Source organism: Oryx dammah, unplaced genomic scaffold, assembly GCF_014754425.2.
Source record: "Oryx dammah isolate SB20612 unplaced genomic scaffold, SCBI_Odam_1.1 HiC_scaffold_14, whole genome shotgun sequence".
Classification (NCBI taxonomy): Eukaryota; Metazoa; Chordata; class Mammalia; order Artiodactyla; family Bovidae; genus Oryx; species Oryx dammah.
Genome location: NW_024070198.1, coordinates 49,818,640 through 49,842,792, shown reverse-complemented (window position 1 = coordinate 49,842,792; position 24,153 = coordinate 49,818,640). Strand labels below are relative to the sequence as shown.

Genomic DNA, 24,153 nt, shown 5'->3' with positions numbered 1-24,153 from the left:
CGGACACGCGCCCCGCGCTGCAGTCCGTGGGGTCGCTGAGCGACGGAACAGCTCCCAGGATGGACACAGCCTGCAGAGAGCGCGCGCTCTGCGGTTCCATTACGTAAAATCTAAGGAAGAGCAACTGACTGACGGCGCCGGAAGAGAGGCTCGCCTGGGAGGGAGAAGCGGAGGGAGAGGCGGGCGGGGCCTGGAGGCGGGCGGGGCGTAGCGGGGTGGGCGGGGCGTAGCGGGGTGGGCTCGCCTAGGAGGGAGGAGCGGAGGGAGAGGCAGGCGGGGCCTGGCGGCGGGCGGGGCGTAGCGGGGTGGGCGGGGCATAGCGGGGTGGGCGGGGCCTGACGGCGGGCGGGGCCTGACGGCGGGCGGGGCCTGGCGGGCGGGCTGGCCCGGAGGTGGCTCCCGCCTTGATGGTCGCACCCCTCAGTTACAGAATGTCAGCAGCCCTTTGATGCGAAGACTGCGGCACCTGAGGCTTAGCCTCGTGGAGGGCTGCCTGGACACGCTGCAGCTCACCTGGGAGGACGCCCGGCAGCGGCAGCTGGAGCAGAGCTCCACGGACAAGCTGCTGTCCGACTTTCTGCAGAGCCCCAGTGACTACACCGCTGTTGGCCTGGTAACGTCCCCGACACACGCTGGGAACCCCCCACCGTGTGCCTGACCAGCCATTGGGAACCCAGAAGGTCGGGGTTCACAAACGTCCCCCGAGATCTCTGAGCAGAGGGATTCTCTGCCCCAGGAGCTCCCAGCAGCCCCAAAAGGCCCGTCTGACTGGCTAATGAGATCGGGGTCTTCCTGGGCGATGTGCCCCTTCCTAAGGGGGGTGCTCTGACGGCTGTGTCGCCGCAGGAAGGCGTCCGTACAGGTGAGCTGCCGTCTGTTAACAAGATGAGTTACGTCTGCAGAACGATTCTGAGGAAACTGTGTTCTGTTCTTAGACTGTTTCAGCTTTCGTCAAATGTGGACCCAATTAATTTGACATAACTAAACGAACCAAACGAGTCCGAAATGGAACTCAGTACGTGTCCTTGCCAGTTCAGTTCAGTAGCTCAGTCACGTTCAGCTCTTTGCGACCCTGTGGACTGCAGCCCACCAGGCCTCCCTGTCCATCACCCACTCCCATCCTTGTCAACCTGCCCCAACTGAGGCTCCTCAGCAGACTCTAGAACCTCCCAGCACCTGAGCTTTGGAGACCCTCGCCACACTGCAGGGCCGTTGGAGGGTGGGGCCTGGGTGGGCAGCAGCGGTGGTGCTTGTTGACTGAGGTGGTTTGTGTCCCTGAAGAAGTGGTTCAACCTGAAGCACAGTCTGGTGCACACCGTGCTGGCGCAGCTGGGGAGCCTGCAGTCGCTGAGCGCAGACTGCGAGGAGCCACACCCGCGGCTCCTGGGCCTGGCCGGGAAGGCGCTGCACCTGCTGGCTGAGAACTGGGACCTCCTGCTCCCCGCCTGCTACTGGGAGGAGAGCCTCTGGGTGCGTTCTGGCTGGCTCCCAGCCTAAAAACAAAAATACATTTAGAGCTCACTGGATCTTAGTAAGAACTGGGCTAGAAAACAGGCCTTGAATTGTCTGGGGTCAAGAAGTGTGGTGTGGGCTGTGGAGGGAGGAAAGGCAGGCCAAATGCCTGACCCCCGGAGGGGGAATGGGAGGAGGAGAAGGGGCAAGCAGGACAGGCCGCCCTCAACGGGGCATCCCACTCCCGCCCCAAATGGGGGTGTCCCCGGGCGGTGGCTCCTGGCGCCTCCTCCCCCCAGTAGCTCTGTGCCTGAGGACCCGGCCCCTGCCCTACCCAGGGATCGGTCTTGCCCACTCTCGCTGCTACCCCCCACTCCCCGCCCCCACCCATCCACACAGTCCCGGGAAGCCCTCCTCCTGACAGCCGTGCCAGTGCACCCAGGACCGCCCTCTGCTCTCCAGTACCTACCCCTGCCAGGTTGCCCTGCCGGCCTGGTGCCCCTGAGGAAGCCTCTTCCCCTAGGAAGGGATTCTGGTGACAGCCCCCACCATGGGAGCTCCTGGTCGTCGTCCTAAACGCCTCCGTAGATGTCAGAAGGCCCCTCCCCAGGTGCAGCCAGGCCGGCCCCAGGGACCTGGCTGGGTGTACAGCCCTGGGGTCAGCTCAGTGGCAGCTGTCTGGGTCTCCAGGCCCTAAGACGTGACTCACATTTGGGTGAATTGGTGGCATTTTGGCCCTGCATTCAACCAGTATTCACTGAGCACCTGAAAAGGTGGTTCTGAGTCAGGTAGTTATGGACCAGACATGTGGCCCCTCTTTGAGCGGGCATCCGCCAAGGAAGCTGCACTCACCACACGCCCACTCGGAGGGGCTACCCACCTCTGTCTTATCCCCACAGGCCCAGGGCTCCCCCAGCCTGAGTCTCCTGGGCCTGCTGTCCCCCAAGCAGGTCCCCCTGGCCTCTCGAGGACCCCTCAGGGTGCCTTGTCCTGCAGGGGAGACAAGAGGAGCCTTGTGATAGCTTGGCCCCTGGGCCCCTGGGGCAGATGGGCACCCGGCTCCCCCAGGCCTGGCGCTCGAGGGAGGGGATTTGCAGGGCCTGAAGGGGCGCGGCACAGAAGGCCACCCCACGGGCATGCCAAGGCTCCTCCCTGTGGCACCTGCTAGGTGCCGGCTTCTCTGCCAGGCCCCCACTGGTCACCTAAATCAGCAAAGGATGGGCTGCAGCTAGCCTGCCGCACCCCTGACCCAGGGGTCCTGCAGAGACGGGCATCCACACTGCCCCAGGCACTGACTGGAGGGGTGTCCTCCGCAGGGGGCCGCTGAGCTGAGCAGCCTCAGGGGTCTGGAGGTCAACCAGGAGGACCTGGAACATGAAGGGCCCTACAGTGAACTGCCATCCTTCAGGGCCACCCCCGAGGAGCGGAGGAAGGGCTGGGATCAGAGGGTACGCCAGCCCCCTCCCAGCCCCAGGCTGCCCAGCCCCAGGCTTCCCAGCCCCAGGCCGCCCGGCCCACGGAGCCCGCCTGAGTCTGAGCTCCCCCTGCAGAGGAGGGTGGTGCTGGCCCAGCAGTACCTGGCCCAGGCGTCCGAGGTGCTGCTCCAATGCCTGCATGGGGCCCTGGGCAGCAACCTCCTGGACATTGCCGCGGCCGCCAGCCTGGAGATGGTGGAGTGTATAGGCATCCTGGAGCCCGCGACCGCCTGCCAGTTCCTCGCGCTGTCTCAGGTGTGCTCTGCTCCTAGCCCGTTCTGCAAGGCCCCCCTTGGCCACTGGGGTGAGGGAGGCCCCCCAAGACCCCAGTGCTCCCTCTGCTGGAGGCCCCACCCACCGTGCTGCGACTGGGCTCTGCTTTAAGGACGGTGCTCATTGGAGGAGGCATCCTGGGTACCTGGAGGAGGGGGTCCAGCCCCCCATCGCGGTTCCTTTGGGCACATGAGCAGCAGAAGCCCCCAAGCTGGTGTTGCTTGGGCTTGGGAGAGCAGAGCGCTCTCCTCCCTGCATCCTGAGTCGGCAGGCCCGCAGGCTCAGCGGTGAAGGCTGCCTCGCCCAGCCTCTCGGCTGTGCCAGCCACCTAGAGGAGCGCCTGAGTGCCCACCTGCCAGGGACAGTTCCTGGGCCCCCCTGGCAGCCTCCTCGGTCTGTTTCAGAGCTGCTCGGCCTCCGAGAGGATGCGTGATGTCCTGGTCGCAGCCACGGCCGATACCAGCAGCTCACAGCTGGCTGCGCTGCTGCAGCTCCAAGACAGGCTGAGGCGCCAGGAGAGGACGTCCACCAGCCTGTGTGCCAGCGTGGAGCAGAGACTGGCCGCCATATCCAAGGTAAACGAGCCGAGGCCACCCTTGAGCCTGCCCCGCCCCGCAGCTCTGCAGACGCCCTCGGACCAGGTGCAGATCCCGGCCCTGCTTCCCACTTGCTGTGTGGTTCTGGGAGAGCCACTCCCCTCTCTCTGAGCTGCAGCTTCTCCTGGGCCCAGCAGGGAGAGCAGCCCACCTTCAGCATTGGCGAGACTCTGCAAACTCACAGTACAGACACCCAGGCCTGCGATGGTCGTGCAGAAGAGAGGGGAGGACGGGGCTCTAGGGGGTCCATTCAGTTCATTCTGTGTTTCAGGAAATGTTTTCTATTCAGCTGAGCCTTAGAATTTAACTTTGGAAGAAATTTGCAGAGCATGGCAGCTAACAGAACCTCCTCTTTTATTTGGACTAGCAAATATGAATTGGAGACTTAAAGAAACTAAACTTGATGAAATTGAATACAGAAAACAGGCCAGAACACTCTGGTCAAGCCCACCTTCCTCCCCCGCAGGGCTGCCGCGGCCACTGGTGTGGGCAGACCCTGCACCTCTCCATCCAGGCTGCCTTCCTCTGACCAGTAGGGACGGGATGACTCTCTGTTCGGGCCCGTCCTGTGTGTGCTGGGGGTGTTAGCGGTAGTCCTGGCCTCCAGCGCCTTCCCACTTGACACTTCAGAAATGTCTCCAGGCCAAGAGCCCTGCCGTGACCCAGGCACAGGAATCCCCCCTCTTGCAGGGCGGGGCCAGCCTGGAGGAGGTGAGAGGCAGTCTGTAAACCCTGGGAAGACTCATCAGTTGAAAGCCCGGCAGTCTTCTGCTGAGACACGGTACTGGAGGGGACGCCCCAACAGCCAGGTCCCCAGCCCGTGAGCAGCAGTGACAAAGCTTCAAATGTGTGAACAGAACCGACTCAAATAGGAGCCACAGACAGATCCTCGGCTCCGTGGGGAGGCTGGACCCATCCTCGCAGTTGCTGGTAGAAAGAGAAGATGAACCAGCAGCAACCTGCAGAAGTGCGCGGGAACGTCCCTGAGTGCAGGAGGCCTGCACGGACTTGGCCTGACGTTCATGGAAGGAGGAGCCGAAGGAGCAGGCGCACCTGCCCTCAGGTGTGTGCGGACCGACACCGGCCGCAGGACACCTCAGCAGATGCCAACGTGCCGAAATCACTGAGTTTGTTTTCAAACCACAAGGAAATTAAAACATACATCAATAACTGAAAGATACATGTAAAAAAACACGCAGTTTCCTTGGAATTAAACAGTATATCTGTCATCATCAATTGGTCAAAGAAGAAATGACAGTGGAATTTACAAAACATTTTAAATTGACTTAAAGAATGAAAATACTATATATGAAAACTAGGAGACTTGTCTAAAACAGGGTTTAGGGGAAAATATACATCCTTGAGTACAAAAATAAAGCCTTGAAAAACAGTGATTTAAACTTTGATTTCAAGAAGTTGGAATAAAAACATCTAAGAAAAAAAGGAAAACAAATGAGAGATAGAACAATAGAAACCATGAAATTAAATCATGCCTACGGCAGAGGAAAGCCAGAACAGCAAGAATGGGTTCCGAGGGGAAGACTACTAATAGTAAAACTGATAAACACTTAGGAAGACCTGACAAAGGAAAGAGGGAAGACAGAAATTTCAAGATAGGTAATATGACATTATGAGATCCTTCAGACATCAAAAAACTAATAAGGGGTCGCAAAGAGTCGGACACGACTGAGCGGCTGAATGGAACTGGATTGAACTGAACTGACCTGAACTCTAATAAATTGGACAATTTGAATGAAATGGACAAATTTCTCAAAAAATATAACCTACCAAAGCTGACAATAGAAAATCTGAATAACTTAATCTCTATTCAAGAAGTAAAGCCTTAACACCATTACAAAGAGAGTCCCAGACCCAGTTGGCTTCACCAACAAATTCCCCTAAACGCTGAAGGAAGAAATGATCCTTCAGGGACCAGGAGCAAGAGGAACACTCCCTGACTCTCTTCAGAAGACCCAACGAGGACCTCACCCGCGGGGAAAATCTGTTATCATCGTGGATACAAAGTGTCAGCAGGAAAGACCCAGCGACTGTGACAGGGGTCACGCAGGGTCAGACGCTGTGCAGCAATCGAGTATTTTAACTGGCTGAGTATAGTCCACCGTATCAACAGGATGGAAAGGAGAAAATCGTAAAGCTATCTTGACAGATGCAGACAAACTGTTCGTCAAAATTCAACACCAACTCGTGACTTCAAAAAATCAGGATAGGAGATAATATTATTTATTTTTAATTGAAGGGTGATTGGCTTACGGCGTTGTGCTGGTTTCTACCAAGCATGAGCATGAATCAGCCTTGGGTTTACCCACGCCCCCCCCCCCCCCCCCCCTCCCCACCCCGCCCACCCCTCTCCCCTTTCCCCTCCCCCGCCCATCCCCCTCCCCACCCACCCCCTCCAGGTTGTTAGCCAGGTCCGGTTTGAGTTCCCTGAGTCACACAGCAGTTTCCATTGGCTCTCTGGCTTACATATGGTAATGTATGTTTCCATGTTACTAAGAAGATAATTTCCTTAATTTGATAAAAAAATATCTTTAAAACTGTATAGCAAAGATCATACTATACATTAATTTTCAGAAAAATTCTGAAAACTTTTTTCCTAGAGTTGAAATGACACAAGAAAGCTATCACACTTCTATTCAATAGAACAGTTAAGACTAGAAAAAGGAATAAAGGGCAGAAGCATTGAAAAGGGAGAAGCAAAAGTGGTTATTCACAGTCAGCGTGACTGTGGCCTCAAAAGTCAGCATCTCTGAGACGCAACATGCAGACAGTGGGAAGCCACGTCTGACAGCTGTACCGATTATTGCGTCTCTACGCGCCAGTTACAAGCAGCGACAGTATCTGAATAACACCGTTTTCAGTGACGTCAAAACCAATCAAACACCTAAGGAAAATCTAGCAAGACATATGATCTCTACCCCCAAAACCACAAACCTCTGTAAGGAAAAGTCAAAAAGAACTGACTAAACAGAGAGGCAGCCACGTCTGGGGGAGGAAGACTCCGTGTGAATACATCTGTAAGGAAGCGCCAGCTTCCGAAACAAGATAGCAGGACCTGCTTGAAGCGGCAGAAGAGACGACAGAGCAGGGCCGGGAACAGGCCCCCCACACAGGCCTGACGCCCGTCGAGGGCGACACGGGCTGGGAGGGGACGGTGCAGCCCCGCTCAGGTGACAGCTCCCCCTGAGGTGACACAACGGAGCTCGCAGAGGACGCTTTTGGAGACAGCCGCCTCACCAGGAAGGAGGCACAAACTCACCGCCCGCTGCACCGCACGGACGTGAAGAACCCCTGCTCATCAGAACCCCAGCCCCGGAGTCAAAGGCAAACCTCAGAGGCGTCCAGCACTCTCCCGGAGTGACCGGGAGCTGGGAACCTGTGTGGAGAAAGGAGGTGGCCCGCTCTCAGGCAGAAAAAGACTGACCCTCCAATAGAGGAAATTCACGAGGCTGGACTGTCACGGAAGATACCCAAATGGCCAGTAAACTTTTAAAACGATGCCCAGGTTCGCTGGTCCTCAGAGAAACACAAAACTTATTGGATGTCCACCAGAGGGGCGGAAAGCACCAGGACTGAAGAGCAGGGGGCCCCGGGGCGGGGGCGGGGGCGGGGCGGGGGGGTAGGGTCCATCCACACGTAGCCCCTTGGAAAGTGAGTTCAACCCAGCAACTCTCCCTGCGGGCTGTGGTCCCCAAGAACAGACGTCACAGCAGTATTTGTGCCCGCTGGCCACAGACAGATGAGAGGCTGCGCCTCCCCCATGGGACACTGCAGGCAAGAAGGGCAACAGCTGCCACGGGTGCCAGCCTGGAGGGACCCGGGACTCTGGGCGTGGCCGCTGGAGCTGAGGAGGTCTGGCCCCTGTGACCCATCCCCCAGACTGGGGAGCGCAGTCTCCCCCAGCTTCCATCAGTCTGCTCCGCTGGAACAGGCGTTCCCCGCGCCCTCCGCAGTGGGCCTGAGTGTGCACACTGGTCAGCCGCTGCAAACCTGAAGCTCATTTCATCAGAAAGTGGGGAGAGCGTGTGAGCGGCTCCTCTCTCGGGCTGGTCTGCGGGCTGCCTGTGCCTCCTGCTGCAGACCCGCAGGAAAGGGGCGGGGGGCGGGCGGGCGGAACCTCACCGCCTGCGGGCTGGGAGACTGCGGGCCTCTGGGCCGGTGTCTGCTGGGGCTGGGGGGAGGCGCCGCGGGGAGCGGAGGGCGGAGCCGCCGGGCCCTCCGCGGCCGCTGGGTCCCTGCCTTCCCCGGCGGTGCCCGCGGCGAGGTCCGCGTGCCTCTGCTGTCCCCTGGCGGCGGCCGCCGGCCCGGACTGACCCCGAGTGTCACCCGCAGGCTTGGCAAAACCTCTGGGTCACGGAACAGCACTTTAACCTCTTGAATGACATTCCTCCCACGGCGCGGATCGTCTTTCTGCACCACTCCAGGGACAGGTGAGGTCTTCTCCCCTGTTCCCCAGCTGCTCCCCAGGACCCCGCCTCCTGCTCCGGCGGTCGCTGTGGACTCAGCTCGGGCCGGGGTGGGCTGCCCCTTGGGATGGGGTGGGTGGACCGTCCCCCTGCCAGGGTGACCAGGCTGACGTGTATGATGGCGGGGGGCCGGGCATAGTGCCGCGTCCTGCCAGCACACAGCCCTGGTCTAAAGGGCACGGTTGAAGTGCAGCAGAACCCCTGGTCTGCCAGCCTCGGCCACACTGTGGAGTGCCGTGGGGGGGTGGGGGGTGGGGAGGATGCTGTGTGACCCTGTGTCCTGACTTGTCTGAGGTTCAAAGGAGGGGCTTATGTAGGGGGGTGGCACAGAGTCTGCCTCTTCTGGGCTCCTTTGGGACCCCACTTGTCCTGCCAACAGGACCCATCTGTACGGCGCCTCCTACGACAAACCCAAGTCCATCCCTGCGGCCAAAGGCAGAATACTCCAGACCGGGGGTGAGTTGTGCCACAGCACCGCCCTCTGCAGGGTGGGGGCGTCCCTCGGGGGGCGAGACAGAGACACATCCAGGCATCTTTCCTAGGTAGGGAGGGGGCGTCAGGCGGAAGCAGCAGAGCCTGGCCCATGTGCCTCCCACTGGGGAGACCCCCTCCCAACATTCCCTCTCCAGCTCCTTCCTCAGCCTCAGCACTTCATTCCACCTGCCCGTTCTTTTACAACCACAGATAGAGAGCTGTTTGCTCTGTCCCAGGACCCCCTGGCTACTTCCTGGTGCCCCGAGGGCCTGTCCCTGCTCCTGAACGTCAGCAAGAGTGACACCACTGCCTGTCCACTGCTGGGAGGCCAACCCCCATTCCCTGCCGGCCCCTCACTCTGTCGTCTGCAGAGCAGCCTCGGCACATTGCAGACGCCCAGTTTCTGTCCACCTTCCTTCCCAACCTCTCTGGCCGTCCCCCCTCCAGCGGGGCTCTGGTGCTGACTCCTGGGGAAGGTCCCGAAGCTTTGCCCATAGCTTGCCTCCCCCGCCACCCGGTCAAGGCCGGTGGTGCACAGCACTCTGTCCGCAGCGCTCTCTGCCTGAAGGGCGGTCTGCGAGGCCCAGTGTGGGGACGTGCCTCTGTCTCCACAGGCTCCTGCAGGCTGGCTCGGGTGGCCGTGAGCCCCGATGACTTCTCCCGCCTGCTGGCCAGGGTCCAGCAGTTCCGGGAGCAGGCCCAGGCCGAGGCCTACAGTAGGGACATGGCCCTGAGCACTAGCCTGGTGAGACCCGAGCCCACGGGTAGGGCGGGGACCAGAGCAGTGCCGCGGGCTGGGGGTGCCCTGGCTCTGAGCAGGGCCTTTCCTGGGGATCGCCTGCAGGGTCTGGCCCCTTCCCTCTGGCCGCCTGGGGGCTCCAGGGGGTCCCCTCTGACACCTTCTGACCTCTGTGGTTGTTTGGGTTGAGGAGGAGTCAGAAGGCGTGCACCCGATGGAGGAGGACTGTGCTCTGCCGAGGTTCGAGGCGGTCTTGAAATCCATGGAGCAGTACCTGCAGCCGCTGTTCCCACTGCTCAGCTGCCCCCCGGAGCCCAGGTACTGCCCAGGGCTGCCTCCCGAGCGGCTCAGGCACAGAGTTCCAGCTGGACTACTGGAACCCTGGGGGTGGAGGGGCATGGCGTCCCTCTGTCCCCACAGGTGTGCACAGGTCCCAAGCATTGTGACACCCAGGGCGAGGGTGGGCGGGCGGGAGGCTTTGTGTGAAAGCCAGCTCAGCCTCTGCCCCCGAGCTCCACGGTGAGCTGAGCGGCTGGCTATGGGCGTAGCGGGGGGCGCGGTCAGAGCTGTGTCCTCTTGGGGACTCTGAAGCCGGGAGCCCCGGGCTTCTTTCTGTGTGGAATTGGGCGGCAGATGACCTGGAGAGAGCACAGGCCTTCGGAGACAGAAGCTGGGCTCTGCCCGCCTGCCGTCGGGGGGCGGGGGGGACGTCTGGCCCCACCCCAGACCTTTTCTGGGGGACGTCCCTGCCATGTGGAGCCCCGCTGCCCACTGGTCTGGGTATGGTGGGAGGGGAGAGCCTGGCAAAGAGCCCGGCCCTGTGGATCTGGGTTTGAGGGGAAAGAAGCTGGAGGGGTCAGCGCATGGGCCCCCTGATCGGCCAGCAGGTCAGAGCGTCCGGATTCCAGTGTGTTCACATCCATGCCCCAGTCTCGGGAGACAGCCCCCCAGCAGGGAGTGTGGGGAGTCTCGTGCCCTGATGCTGCCCTGGAGACACGCTGCCCCTTCTCAGTGGTGTTCATGGGGTTTTTTAACCTGAATCTGTGCCTTTGCTTTCAGAGCACCGATCCCCATGGTTGTTGCAGATTCTGGAAAAACCAAGGGCAAAGACAAGGAGAGGAAAGCGTCCCTGTCCCAAGGTGAGCGGGGCCTGGGGCCTGGCCTGTGGGATGGAGGCCGGCAGAAACCGCTCCGGACGGCGCTGATCGGTGCCCTGGTGGGCCACGTGCAACCCCTCACTGCCCACGCCGCCCTCAGGCGCCCTGCCGGTGCCTGGGCAGGCTGAGGGACAGCGACTGTGGTGACGTCACCGTCACCCTCGGGGATGACAGCTGGAGTGGCCGCGGGGTCCCAGAGGCAGCACTTCCCTCCCCTGACCGAGCTGCCCCAGCGGCCACGGCCCCCTCTGGACAGTCCTCGGGGAGGGGGCTAGCGCAACTGCCCGTCCCTAAAGGGGCTCCCTGGTGGGAGGAGCCGAGGCTCCAGCACCTGCCTCGGGAGTGCCCGTGGAGCGTGGGCGGCCCTTGGCATCGCAGAGGACACGCTGTCGCCCCACCTGGCTGTGTCCAGGTCCTGGCTGTGCCCAGTTCGGCCTCCTCCCCAAGCCCCCGCGGGGCGGGGGCGGGGGTGTGAGGGGCAGGGGTCTGTGCCTCCAGGGGGTGGTAGCGACCGCGTCCCCCTCGCCGCAGTGCCGCCCGAGGTCGCAGATGACGTCATCCTGATCGCGGACAGGCATTTGCTGGAGCTGCCGCTGGAAGGGCTCTCCGTGTTCGACGACGGGCTGGTCTCCTCGCTGTCACGGGAGTTTTCTCTCCAGATGCTGTGCAATCGCCTCCGCAGAGAGGAGCCAGGTGAGAGCCCGGTGGACACCTGAAACGCGTAGACAGCTTTCACGATGAGAGAGTGTAACTCTTGTGAAAAGGCAGTTATCTAAGTCGCCACGCTTTTCGAGGCCTTGGTGCATTTGGAGGTGTTCAGGGAGCACCTTCCAGCGCTCGGACAGCTGCCAGAGCACCCCAGGCAGGACCCTAACGTCCCTCCCAGCCTCACAAACTTCTGTCTCTAAGAAGGGGACTGTTGGTCACCAGCCAGCGATACAGTTGGTCATGGGTTAGATGGTGAGAGGCAGCAAGGGAGACGACCGGGAGGCCTGGCTTGGCCTGGGCGCAGGGGGAGCCGGGCGTGGTCACATCCTGTTCCATGAGTGCGCAGGGCATGTGAGCACTCTCCAGGCTGTGCATTTGTGCCCTGTGGTTTCCAGCAGGTATGTTTCACTGTGATAAATATCAAATTACATTAAAAACAAAGAGATGGGACTTTTATTTTCACCCAAGGTGAGGTGAAAGAGACCAGATATGCCCTTCCAGCTGAAACAACGAAAACCCAGATAACAATACATGAGGCACCAGTTTGCAGATACTGGCAACCAGGCAGTGGGCCCAGCGATCCTCAAGGGAGGAAAACAGGCAGGTGAGCCCCAGCTTTCTGCCTGGAGAGAGTCTCAGGCTGCACAGGTGAGGGGAGCCCAGGCAGAGCCCAGCGGTCTCCCCAAGGTGAGCAGAGGGGGGCTGGGGACACACGGCGATCCTCGGAGGAGACACACGCAGAGGGTCCCCTCCGTCCCCAGCTGCGAGCCAGTCAGTGGAGGTGTGTGTGCAAACAACACAAGAGCTTATGGTTCCCGGCATCGGGCACAGGGGCCAAGGGTGCTGCCTCTGCCCGTGGGAGCCGGCTTCAGTCCCACCACCAGAGCTGAAATACACCTCAAGGCATCACACTGTTTCCAGGTAACTTAATGCGTCTCAAAATAAGGTTTCAAAATTTTTTAAAAATTAAAAATTTAAATTAATTTCAAAATTTAAAATAATCCAGGACCCAACAAGGTAAAATTTGAAATGTCTGACATCCAATCAAAAAGTACCTGCCTTCAAAGACCCCTAAAGAAAAGTCAATCAAAAGCAGAAGCAGACACAACGCAGGTGATAGAGTCAGAAGTCAGCAGACCGCTAGGCAGGCCCTGGGCCTTCAGCCCGCGTCGGGAGGCGGTGGGAGGTGGGGAGTGTGGGGAGCGGAGAGGTGCAAGACGTGAAGTGGACCCGAACTGAGCTTCATGCCCTGGGCAGCTTTACTGCAGCCTGGCTCGGCAGGAGGGAAGCCTAGTGAGCTTGAAGAGATGGAGAAAACAAACTGGGGAAAAAACAGAACAAAAACCCTGGGGAGAGCCGAGCAGCAGTGAGCTGCTGGGCAAGGAAACGCAACTGACTGCCCTGAGGAGCATGTGAGTGCATAATCAGCTTTCCCCCAAATTTCATGGAAACTGCAGTCTTGCAGACGCAAGAGGCTCAGTGAATCCGAAACACAACAAACAAGGAAAGCTGCAAAGGGACCATTGTAGTCAGAGTGATTAAAACCAGTGGTAGAGTATTTTGCAAGCAGCCAAGGGGAAAAGAGCCAAGAAGAGGTGGCAAGAATACACAGAAGAACTGTACAAAAAAGATCTTCACGACCCAGATAATCACGATGGTGTGATCACTCACCTAGAGCCAGACCTTCGCATCCTGGAATGCGAAGTCAAGTGAGCCTTAGAAAGCATCACTACGAACAAAGCTAGTGGAGGTGATGGAATTCCAGCTGAGCTGTTTCAAATCCTAAAAGATGATGCTGTGAAAGGGCTGCCCTCAATATGCCAGCAAATTTGGAAAACTCAGCAGTGGCCACAGGACTGGAAGAGGTCCGTTTTCATTCCAATCCCAAAGAAAGGCAGTGCCAAAGAATGCTCAAACTACCGCACAATTGCCCTCATCTCACATGTTAGCAAAGTAATGCTCAAAATTCTCCAAGCCAGCCTTCAACAGTATGTGAACCGTGAACTTCCAGATGTTCAAGCTGGATTTAGAAAAGGCAGAGGAACCAGAGATCAAATTGCCAACATTCGTTGGATCATTGAAAAACCAAAAGAGTTCCTTTATTGACTATGCCAAAGCCTTTGACTGTGTGGACCACAACAAACTCTGGAAAATTCTTAAAGAGATGGGAATACCAGATTACCTGACCTGCCTCTTGAGAAACCTGTATGCAGGTCAGGAAGCAACAGTTAGAACTGGACATGGAACACCAGACCTGTTCCAAATCGGGAAAGGAGGACGTCAAGGCTGTATATTGTCACCCTGCTGACAACATAAGTCATATTTAACTTATATGCAGAGTACATCATGCGAAGTGCTGGACTGGAGGAAACACAAGCTGGAATCAAGATTGCTGGGAGAAATATCAATAACCTCAGATATGCAGATGACACCACCCTTATGGCAGAAAGCGAAGAGGAACTAAAAAGCCTCTTGATGAAAGTGAAAGTGGAGAGTGAAAAAGTTGACTTAAAGTTCAACATTCAGAAAACTAAGATCATGGCATCCGGTCCCATCACTTCATGGCAAATAGATGGGGAAACAGTGACAGTCTTTATTTTTGGGGGTTCCAAAATCACTGTAGATGGTGACTGCAGCCATGAAATTAAAAGACACTTGCTCCTTAGAAGAAAAGTTTTGACCAACCTAGACAGCATATTAAAAAGCAGAGACATTACTTTGCCAACAAAGGTCCATCTAGTCAAAGCTATGGTTTTTCCAGTAGTCATGTATGGATGTGAGAGTTAGACTATAAAGAAAGCTGAGCACTGAAGAATTGATGCTTTTGAACTGTGGTGTTGGGGAAGACTCTTGAGAGTCCCTTGGACTGCAAGGAGATCCAGCCAGTCCATCCTAAAGGAAATCAGTCCTGAATATTCATTGGAAGGACTGATGCTGAAGATGAAACTCCAATACTTTGGCCACCTGATGTGAAGAGCTGACTCACTGGAAAAGACCTTGATGCTGGGAAAGATTGAAGGAGGGAGGAAAAGGGGACGACAGAGGATGAGATGGCTGGATGGCATCACCAACTCGATGGACATGAGTTTGAGTAAACTCCGGGAGTTGGTGATGGACAAGGAGGCCTGGCGTGCTGGCGGTCCGTGGGGTTGCAAAGAGTCAGACATGACTGAGCGACTGAACTGAACTGAAAGGAAAAAGATACCTTGTGTGTCAAGGAGCAAATACAAGAGGCACAGCAGCTTCTCAACCGAAACGCCACAAGCAGTGAAGGACGTCTTTAAATTATTACAGAAATATCTATCGGTGTAGATATTTTCAAAAATAACTCTCAAGAACAGTGGCGAAATTCTTTTTCAGAAACAGATGAGCTGAATTCTTCCCAGCAGACCTGCTGACCCCACAAGAAAGGCTGAGCATGTTCTCCAGGCAGGGAAAAAAGGGTGGGAGTCCATGTCTACGCAAAGGAATAAACACCAGAAGCTGGAAAAGGGTGGGTGGGCATTAAAACTTTTTTCTTAATTTAAATCTCTTTAAGAGATGTTGACATTAAAAGTTAACAGCAATGTGTGGTGGGGTTTACAGCATTATATAAACAGAACGTGTGGGCAGCAAAGGCTGGGGGTGGGGGTCATGTGCTGACCGGCGGCCAGTGACCAGCGCCCAGCGCAGCAACTGGACACAGAGGCAGGAACGTACAGCTAGTACAGGACGAAGAAGATGAAATAGAGTCATAAAGCAGCAGGCCTGATCAGAAGAGGCCAGGAAGAGGGGACATGGAGCAAAGCAGAGACAGGACAAGGAGAAACAGAGCGGCAAGGTGGTGTGCTTGCGCCCGGACGCACCAGTAATCAGCCTCCGTGCAAGGTCAAAGGTGAGGACCCCCTCCCTGAATGGAAATGCAAGGCCTGGCCCCAAACGTGCTTCTTTAAGGAAACCCGCTTAAATCAAAGAACACTAAGGGGCCAAAATTTAGGATGGAAGAGACCGCGGGTGCCTGGCCCACTCGGAGCAAGAGCAGGAGTGGGGTGGGCGGGCGGAGCCTGGTACAAGCCCCGCCCACCTGCACCCCTGCTGCTGGGAGTCCCGCCCCTTTCACATTTTATGGGCTGTTTGATGTCTTTGTGAGAATCTGTTCTAGTTTTTCGCCAGTGTCTGCCTTGGGTTTTCCAGGTTTTGCTCGTTAGGTCTGCACACGTTTTCCGGTCACTTGGCTGAACCGCCGATCTCCCCCTCCAGCTGGTCTCTTCACTCCCGTGCCTGGCGCCTCTCAGTGAGCAAAGAATCTGAATATCGCCCAGCGTAGCCGTCTGCTCTTAACACCTCGTGCTTATGAGGTCTTTTAAAATAAAACGTATATTTCTTACCTGAAGACCATGAAGATTTTCCGTGACGCCCGCTGTCTCTCTCACCTGTCATGGTTTTGCCTTCCTTCCATCGGATACTAGTTTTTGTGTACAGTGTGAGGTAAGGTTTAGCTTTCTTTTTTCCGCGTGAGGCCCCAGCTGTCTGCACACCATTCTTGGAGGGCCTTCCTGTCTGCACTGCTCTGCACTGCCAGCGTTGTCTGCAAGAGCAGATCATCCTGCGGGCATCTGGCGGTGATGCAGGACAACGTCCCAGAGATGTCCCTCTCCTGATCCCCAGGCCCCAAGAGGGTGCGGCCTGACATGGCGAAAGGGCCTTTGCAGGCGTGATTAGTGACCGGTCCTGAGATGGGGACACTGTCCTGACTGTCTGGGTGGCCCCGTGCCTGCACCAGGGTCCTGAAAACAGGTGGGGGGTGGGCACGGAGGGGCTGGAAGAGGCAAGGTTGCCGATTGTGCTTGGAGCCTTGAGGAGGACCCGGCCCTGCCCTCACCTCGGTTTTAACCCAGTGGGACCCCTTTTGATTTCTGGCCTCTGGAACCACCCTGCATTTGTGGCGGTTTGTTGCAGCAGCAGCAACACTCATGCAAACTCTCGCCACAGAGCAGCGAGCACACCGCGGGGATGTGAGATGTCTTTCCGAAGCAGTGCTGAGCGGGGGTAAAAGAAGGATTCTGCACACCCCCGAGTGAGGAGTCCTCAGAGCCTGGAGCCCTCAGGCTGGAGGAGTGCTCTTTGAATGTTAATTATTCATGGCAAACCTTTAAGGATAACCAGAAAAGAACACGACTGGTGTATAAATTCCAAACCAATAAAGAGGGGAAATGAGTGAGAGAGACAAGTGAGCCGAGACCGCGGTCATGTTACAAGCAGCCATAATGGAGACCCACAGAGCAGTGGGGTGAGGTGCCAAGACTTAGATTGTGAGCCAAAAAGTTGAGTGGGCCCCGCCTGCCACTAAAGGCGAGTGAGCCAGAGCGTGCCAGTCAGGTGCTGTCTGAGCGAAAGACTCCTGCCCAGAAAGGAGCCACGGCGGCAGGAAAGCAGAGGAAGAGACGAGAGAAGCGCCGGGCGCCACTGGAAGGGCCACCTCATAGCCTCGGGTCCCCGCAGGGCAGGGCCATCCCTCCGTGACCAAAGAGCCCAAACGTGGGAGGCACAAGCAGCGAGAACCTGGGGCAAGACCGTGGGGCCCACGCTGGAGACGGGAGAGTCCAGCCCGCACCCACCACTGCACGTCGGAAGAGCAGAAAGAGCACCAACAGCTTCGCGGCCACATGGACCCTGTGCCTAGAAATCAGAGAAACAGGCTGAGGCCATGTGTGATTGGGTCAGATATCAATTCCCACAGATGGATTCTTTCTAAATCCCCACGCTTTGGGAAATTTTATAACAGTGACTTCTAAATAGCTCATGCGACTCAGAAGAAGTGGCCATAGAAATGTCAAAAAGACTGGATTATGGCAGAATCGAGAAGGATCTTTTACCTTCATGTTAGGGAAAGGGCTGGAGGCGTTACGCTGAGCATCTAATTCGGGAAGTTAGAGCAAGAACAGCAAAAACAAACAAACAAAAAAAAAAAACAAAAGAAAAAAATGAAAGCAAAGGAAAGCCTACAAAAAATACATGGACAGACACCAACAAAACTGGAAGCAAAGATAAACATTGGTTGTTTGAGAAAATAAAACAACCTCATAAAGTAGGCACATACTTGTGAGAATGATCCAGAAAAAATAAAGGCACAAATATACAATATTAGAAATAAAAGAGATACAAACTCTAAAGAGCATCAGACATTTAAGATAATAGAACATTGTGAACAACTTTGTGCAATATATTCAAAAATTTAGGCAAATTTTTGACAACATCCTAGGGAAAAAGAACTCGAGATTCAAGAAGGAAAGAAAACCCCAACAGCCTTATAGTCAAGAATGATCAACAGATTTACATTCCCCCACAAAAATACAAGTTTTACCATTTTTTTTCTGTTGAATTTTAGCAAAATTCCAAGAAACCGTTCAGTCTGTTCGTATCTCCCAGGTAGAAGGAAAAAGGCTATCTTCTGCTGGTCACTGGCGACTCTGACACCTGAACTGCTCAGGAATAGGAAAGAAAAATACAACATTTCATCACCCCGTCTGACCGTAAAACCTACAGACGTCACAGGTGAAGAGAGTAAAGGGAAAATGCACCTGTGAACATCTCGGAGGATGCAGGTGTTCACAAGAGAAAGTCTCAGCAAGCCAGGAGCGGAGTGAACGCCTCATCTTTGGAGGAATTGATCTGAATCTAGAGCAGGCTGCCTCCCATGTGCCCCATAAAGTCAGGACTCGGCAGAGAGCCCCCACGTCAGCCCTTACATCTGTGCTCAGCTGGAGGCCTCCGCAGAAGTCAGTTCCCTCCACCAGAAGAGGGACGGGCAGGGAGCGGACAGTGTAAACTCTCAGGAGGCAGAGCAGCCAGTAAGCAGTGCCCCGCCCGCGGTGAGTGAGCCAGGCGGCACGCACACTGGCAGGTGCCCACCGTGGTGTGTGAATGGTCAGGCATGTGGGCCTGGGCGCCTCTGGCAACTGTTCCTTTCTTGAGACCTCCTGGCCCAGGCCTTTCCCAACCCTGGGAGCCTTTACATTTGAGAAATTACTGCCATTTCAGATTTACCAAAATTAAAACCAACTGTTCCCACTACTTGTTTTTACACTGAGGTGAGATTCACATAATATAAAGTTAGCCATTTTCAAGTTAGCCAGTCCTTGCGCCTCTGTCTAGCTCCATGACCCCACTTCCTGTTACTGTCTCAACAGAAGGGAACATGAAGAAGGAGAGCAGAGGCAAAGATCACAAGAAGAAAGGCGCAACACGGAAGGCCAGGAAGGTAGGTGGTCCAGGCCCCACTGAGTCCCAGGGCCTGGCGAGCCCAGCGCCCGGCCCCTGGCTGGAGCGGGTCAGCTCTGCCCGCAGGCCGCACCCCCAGGGATTCCTGCCTGTCGCCACAGGGCAGCGTACCCCGGATCGTCCCCTCCCACTGTGTCCTCGTCGACTCGGACAGCTTCAAGTGTATCCTTTGAGGCTTCGCCCGCCCCAGACACGGATCCTGGGGCCTAGTTCTCCTTAACCAAGGCTCAGTCGTCGTGGACCCCTACGAGGAGGCCCAAGGCCCAGGTGAGCGCTCCCCACCAGGCACCTCCCACAGCACTGGGAACATCCAGGCCTGGGTGCTGGCCTCTGAGCCTCTGCCCTGCCTCCACGTGGCCCTGGGTCAGCTCTTGCCACACTGCCCAGGGGAAGGGGGACGGTGGCCGCGTGCTCCGAGACCCAGCCTCACTCTCGTCTGCAGCCGGGGCAGGTCAACAGCGAGTGACAGGGACCCCTGAACTGGCAAGGTGCCGCCCCCAGGTGTGGACCTGTGGCAGAGGGCCACCCCCGCGGCTCTGGTACAATTCCTTGGCTCTGGCTGAGCTGGTTTTCAGTATCTTCACAGAGGAGGGAAGGAGTGCCACCCCTCCACTCCCCGGGCCCCCTTGCCCGTGAGGAGCCAGGCCCTGGGCGCCCGCCACACCAAGGGCCACCCTGTGTCCGCACCCTCGACGCCTGTTTTGTCACCATCCCATTCTGGTTGCAGAAATGCTGACTCCTGTCTCCGTGACCCGGGAAATTTTGGAAAGATTCCGAGACACGTTCACTGCGAAATGGACGGGGCACCTGGGCAATAAGCAGTTTCCCAGGTTGGCCTCTGGGTTGCGCCCACGGGAGACCCCTTCCCCTCACGCCCTGACCCCCTTGTGTCCTCAGTCCCTTCCTCCCTGCCCGGAAGCGCCTAGAGCCCCAGCGCCCGGATGCGACCTGGGTGCAGAGGGTGCGCGCCCACCCGCTCGGGCTTCAAGGGCCTCCAGGCCGCTCCTCGCCGAGGGGCGTGTCGGGGGCGGGGCCCTGGGGGGAGAAGCCTGGGTGAGCGGGGCCTGGGAGGGGCGGGGCTTGTGGCGGGGCGGGGCCTGCGAGGGTGGGGCCAGCTGCGGGCCGGCTCGTCCCAGCAGACGCCCTCGGGGACCTGGGCTCCCCGGCTGCAGGGAGGTCCATCTGCTGCTTCTCAGAGTAACCGCCCCGAGGGAGGGCTGGAGCGGACCGCGGCACAGGCTGCTCACGGTGGCGGCCCGCCCCCGCTCTCCCTCTTCTTGCCTTGGCAGCCAGGCCGAGTGGGAGCAGCTTCTGGGCAGCTGCACGGGCTTCTTCTTCTACGGGATGGAGAACTTCCTATCGCACATATTAGTGGAAAGGCTGGCCGCCATGAACCTGGAAGGTGAGACCTCGGAGACCCGCGTCTCTGCTAAACCCACCGGCGCTAGACACAGGCAGAATTCGCACGAGAACAGAGCAGCCGCTTGTGTCTTATCAGGTGTCTCAGCAGCACCGCACAGCAGGGCCTGGGGGTGGGGCTAAGGCCCCTCCTGCCCCTCCGTACCCCTCCGCCATTTCTCTGAGAGCCCAGGCTCTGGAGTTGGGGCAGTTCACCCTTTGGGACTGGGCATGCAGAGTCCAGGAGGGCTGGGCCAGCATTTCTGGAAGGTGCTGGTCACGACCCTCCCCGCTCCCAGCTCTTCTGCTTGAACTGCAGGCTCTGGCCCCTTTTCCCATTTCCTCCTCTCTGTCCACGGGCACCTCATCACCCCGCCCCACCCAGGTGCCCCTGTACCCCGCCCCCACCCCCATCACCAGCCAAACCTGTGCTCACAGCCCCAGGTGTCAGCTCCCCTGGGGATGGCCCCTGAGGCCGGCCCACAGTCAGGTTGCCTCGGGGGTCGGCCTCCATCCGTGGGGCTTTCTCACGCCCACACCCAAGTGCTCCGTTTCCAACATGGGCCGTGTTTCAATGGGCACAGGAGGCCACCGCCTCGTGAGGGCAGCTGGGAGCTGAGACCCCTCCTGCAGGTCTGGAGATGCAATAGGCCCCCTGGGTAGACTTCCTGCCCCTCACTCCTTGCCCGGCCTGGCCGCCTAAGGAGACTATGAAGGTGTGGATGCCCTAAGGCAAATGACCAGCTTGCCCGTGTGGCCCAGAAAATGGACCAAAGTCCGAGCCTTGGGCAGAGGGGGCTACGTTTTCACAGCTGCCTGTGCCCTGGGTGACACCCTGCCCACAGGGCCCCCCCCCCCCCGCCCCGGGCACCCAGCCGATGAGCCCCGCCTGTGATCACAGAGTGCCAGCTGGTGGTGCTGCTGGACCTGGCCCGGTCCTACGAGAGCGTGCGGCGTCGCGCGGAGTTCTCAGAGAGCAGGAGGTGCCTGGGGCCCCCGAGAAGCTGGTGGGGGACCTGGGGGGGGGGCGTGTGAGCGGTGGATTCCATCTGGGGCATTGGCCCTGCCCTGTCACGGCAGCCAGGCAGCTGCGACCTGCCCCCAGACCACAGGCCTGGCTGGAGCCTCGGGCCGCTGGGCTTGGGACCGACCCAGAGGGGGCAGTGGGGGGGACACCTGGCCCCAGCTCCCCCCATCACCTGTCACACACTCCCCAGGGCTTCAGGGGCTGCGGGCAGCGGGGCTGCGGGCCACCCTCTGCGGGGGGTGCTTCCCCTCGCAGCTTCCCCCACGCAGGGAGCCCTCCCACACGTGCCGGTACCCTGGATGACTTTTCTTGCTAAATGGCATTTCATTGTGCACGTGGGCTGAGTGGGCGGGTGGAGTCTTGACTTTTCAAGAAGCTTAAGGACGGTGAGTCCGTCTACTGGGTCCCACACTTGGTGCTCTTCGGGCTGTGGATGGGGAGGCTCTGGCTGGGCCTCTCGTGCCGGCCCACGATCTCGGTCCCCTGCAGTGAACTCCAGCTGTCCTTGGAGGAGCCAGTCGAGACAGCCATCCTCCTGAGCCTGGTGGGGGTCGGGAGCATCGTGGCGAGCCAGTGGCCTACGGTCCTGCAGGACAACGCGATGCGGGCCCGGGTCCTGTGGGAAAGTGAGTGGTTCTGGCACTGCCGCCCAGTCCTGCGGTCTCCTGGGGCCTGCAGGGGGTGGATGGCTCACCTCAGGGCTGGTTCTTCTCTAGATCTGTTGGCGGTTGGCAGGCCGATCGGGAGAACAACTCGCCTGCTTCAGGAGGTGGGAGCCAGTGAAGCCGCCCACCACGGTAACTAGCAGTGGCCTCCCTTCCTCCAGCCCCTCGGGCACGGGGTTGGGGGACTCTTGCTCCTCCTGTTTCTGGGGACCCTCAGCTTCCGACAGCCCAGGGTGTGAAATCTGGCATCCAGAGTCTTTAGGGAGAAACACGCAAATGACTAGAACATCTTTATCTTCAAAAGGCTCAAGTCCTCAAACCCTGAAAAGCCCCCCGGGGTGCTCTTGGGAAGGAAACCCACCCACTCCTCCAGCGCAAATGAAACCCTAATGTCCACATGTAGCGACTGCGCTCCACGTGGTTCTGGTGTGAGAGACCCAAGGGCAGCACAAGGTAGTGAGTTGGGCGGCGCGCTGACGCGAGAATCCGCCGTAACTAAGAAAGAGTTAGCCTAGCTCACGAGGCCTTCAAATACAGAGCGCAGAAGGAGCCTAAAGTGTAAAACCCCATGGTCCACAGTGCCGGGGAGGTAGTACCAAACAGTAAATGCTTGCTGAATGAGCAAGTGAGTGCGTGAATGAGCCAGATGTGCGCGTGCATAAGTGAGCGTGTGCGTGAGTGAGCAAGCATGGGAGTACGTGTGTGAGCAAGTGTGTGAGCGGGTGTGTGAGTGTGTAGGAGCAAGTGTGTGAGGGTGTGTGAGGGAGTGTGTAGGAGCAAGTGTGTGAGGGTGTGTGAGGGAGGGAGCAATCACACGGGTGAGCAGGTGAGGGCGGCCCGTGACTCCGCGGCGTCCACACCTGGGCAGTGCTGGAAGGCGGGGCGCTGGCACCATCCCCTCCGTTGGGCTGGCCCCGGGCGTCCGTCCCTGTGAGCCCGCACCACGTGCCTGTCCGCTCTCCCTAGACGAGTCCCTGCACACTTGGAAGGACCGGCCGGCGGCGCTCCGGCCGCAGCTGCAAGGCTCCGAACGGCTCCCCATCACCCTCAACACGGTCCTCTACGGGCTGCCGCACCAGGCCATCGTGTGAGGGGCACCCGGCCCGCTCCCGGGGGTCTTCAGCCTCCTCCCGAGACCCCTGCCAGGCTGCGCAGTGGAGCCTCCACCCTGTTCTGCACAGGGCAGCACCTACCCATCTCCACCGTGAAGCCAGGGCCCCACGGGGGGAGGAGAGTCTCTGGGGGCAGGTGGGGGTACCTGGGCCCACCCTACAGCTGCCTGGACCCCGGACCCCTTGCTTCTCCAGGCTCTCCCTGGGGCCCCAGGCCTCCGTGCCTTTGCTCCTAATGAGGACACGGGTCTGTCCAAGTGCTTTAATAAACAGCTTCATCACCTCTGACAAAGCAGGGACCAGCCTGGTTCTGCCCCCGGCCTGGCGCAGACGCCAGCACCTCCAAACTCACAGGGAGGGCGTGGCCGTGCGACCTGAGCCCCCAGGCCTCCCTGCCCCAGTTTCCACCCTGGGTTGGGACTCACATCCCGGGTAGAGGTGACCGTGTATTCAGGACTCCAGGGGCCCAGCCCAGGACCTCACCCACTGGCCCCGTGGGGCTTTGCCAAGGGGACGGGAAGGGCTGGGGCGTCCGCTGCAAATGCCTCGGTGGCGTGGCTGGCGTGGGACTTGGCATCCCGGATGCCCCGGCCCCGTGGCAGAGGCGGCCTGGCCTGTGCTCTGACGGCTCCAGGGCAGACCCAGCCCTGCAGGGCTGAGGGGACCAGGAGGGGACAGGCTGGCGGCAGGGGCAGGCAGAAGAACCAGCAGGGAGACTGGGGCCAAGACCTCGTTTCCCGTGAATCGAGGGACCGGAAATGGCAAAGCAAAGAAGCCGGAATCCTTGGTCTCCCGTGCGTCTCTGGAAGGAATCTAAAGGGGTGCAGCTCTTCTGGAAAAGAGCTTGACAGGTTTTCATAAACTGCGTGTGCAGTTAGTACCTGAGCCAGCCTCTGCATGGATCCCAGAGGAATGGAAACTTAGGTTCACACAAAAGCACCTCCATGGACGTGTCTGGCAGCTTCATCCCATTAGAGCAAAGACTAGAACCAACCCAAAGGCTTCCACCTCGAGTGGTTAGGCAGGCAGTGCACTTACTTGCCGGCACGCCCACGGTGGGAAGGAAGCCACCCGAGGCTGGACTGGACTCAAGGGCGTCGTGTTGAGCGGAGAAGCCAGCAACAAGAAGGTCACTCGCTGTGGTGTCGTTCACACAACATCCTCAAAGCTCAGAACAGCAGAGAGAACAGGGCCCACGGGAGCCCTGGGGCAAAGCCGGATTCCGCACCTTGGCTGTGACGGTGCCACAAGTCTACATGTGGGAGAACACTGCGCCATGCCCTGCCTGCACACAGACACGCACACACAGACACACAACAGACACGGACACACA

At 58.4% G+C, this 24,153-nt stretch overlaps 1 protein-coding gene across 1 annotated transcript in view; it reads left to right on the top strand.

The window, feature by feature from the left end:
- CFAP46 (cilia and flagella associated protein 46) overlaps positions 1–23,108 on the top strand; it is a 94,253-nt gene extending 71,145 nt beyond the window's left edge. Inside the window, exons 40-59 of the mRNA XM_040255147.1 lie at positions 425–613; positions 1,282–1,470; positions 2,769–2,900; positions 3,003–3,182; positions 3,605–3,775; positions 8,147–8,244; positions 8,660–8,736; positions 9,369–9,499; positions 9,687–9,811; positions 10,553–10,632; positions 11,182–11,343; positions 18,528–18,598; positions 18,720–18,780; positions 18,850–18,885; positions 19,346–19,448; positions 19,908–20,020; positions 20,918–20,999; positions 21,533–21,669; positions 21,760–21,840; positions 22,675–23,108. Of these exons, the coding sequence (XP_040111081.1) occupies positions 425–613; positions 1,282–1,470; positions 2,769–2,900; positions 3,003–3,182; positions 3,605–3,775; positions 8,147–8,244; positions 8,660–8,736; positions 9,369–9,499; positions 9,687–9,811; positions 10,553–10,632; positions 11,182–11,343; positions 18,528–18,598; positions 18,720–18,780; positions 18,850–18,885; positions 19,346–19,448; positions 19,908–20,020; positions 20,918–20,999; positions 21,533–21,669; positions 21,760–21,840; positions 22,675–22,799 (2,343 nt within the window). The 3' untranslated portion in view covers positions 22,800–23,108. The remainder of the gene's footprint in view (positions 1–424; positions 614–1,281; positions 1,471–2,768; positions 2,901–3,002; positions 3,183–3,604; positions 3,776–8,146; positions 8,245–8,659; positions 8,737–9,368; positions 9,500–9,686; positions 9,812–10,552; positions 10,633–11,181; positions 11,344–18,527; positions 18,599–18,719; positions 18,781–18,849; positions 18,886–19,345; positions 19,449–19,907; positions 20,021–20,917; positions 21,000–21,532; positions 21,670–21,759; positions 21,841–22,674) is intronic.
- The last annotated feature ends 1,045 nt before the right edge of the window (positions 23,109–24,153 follow it).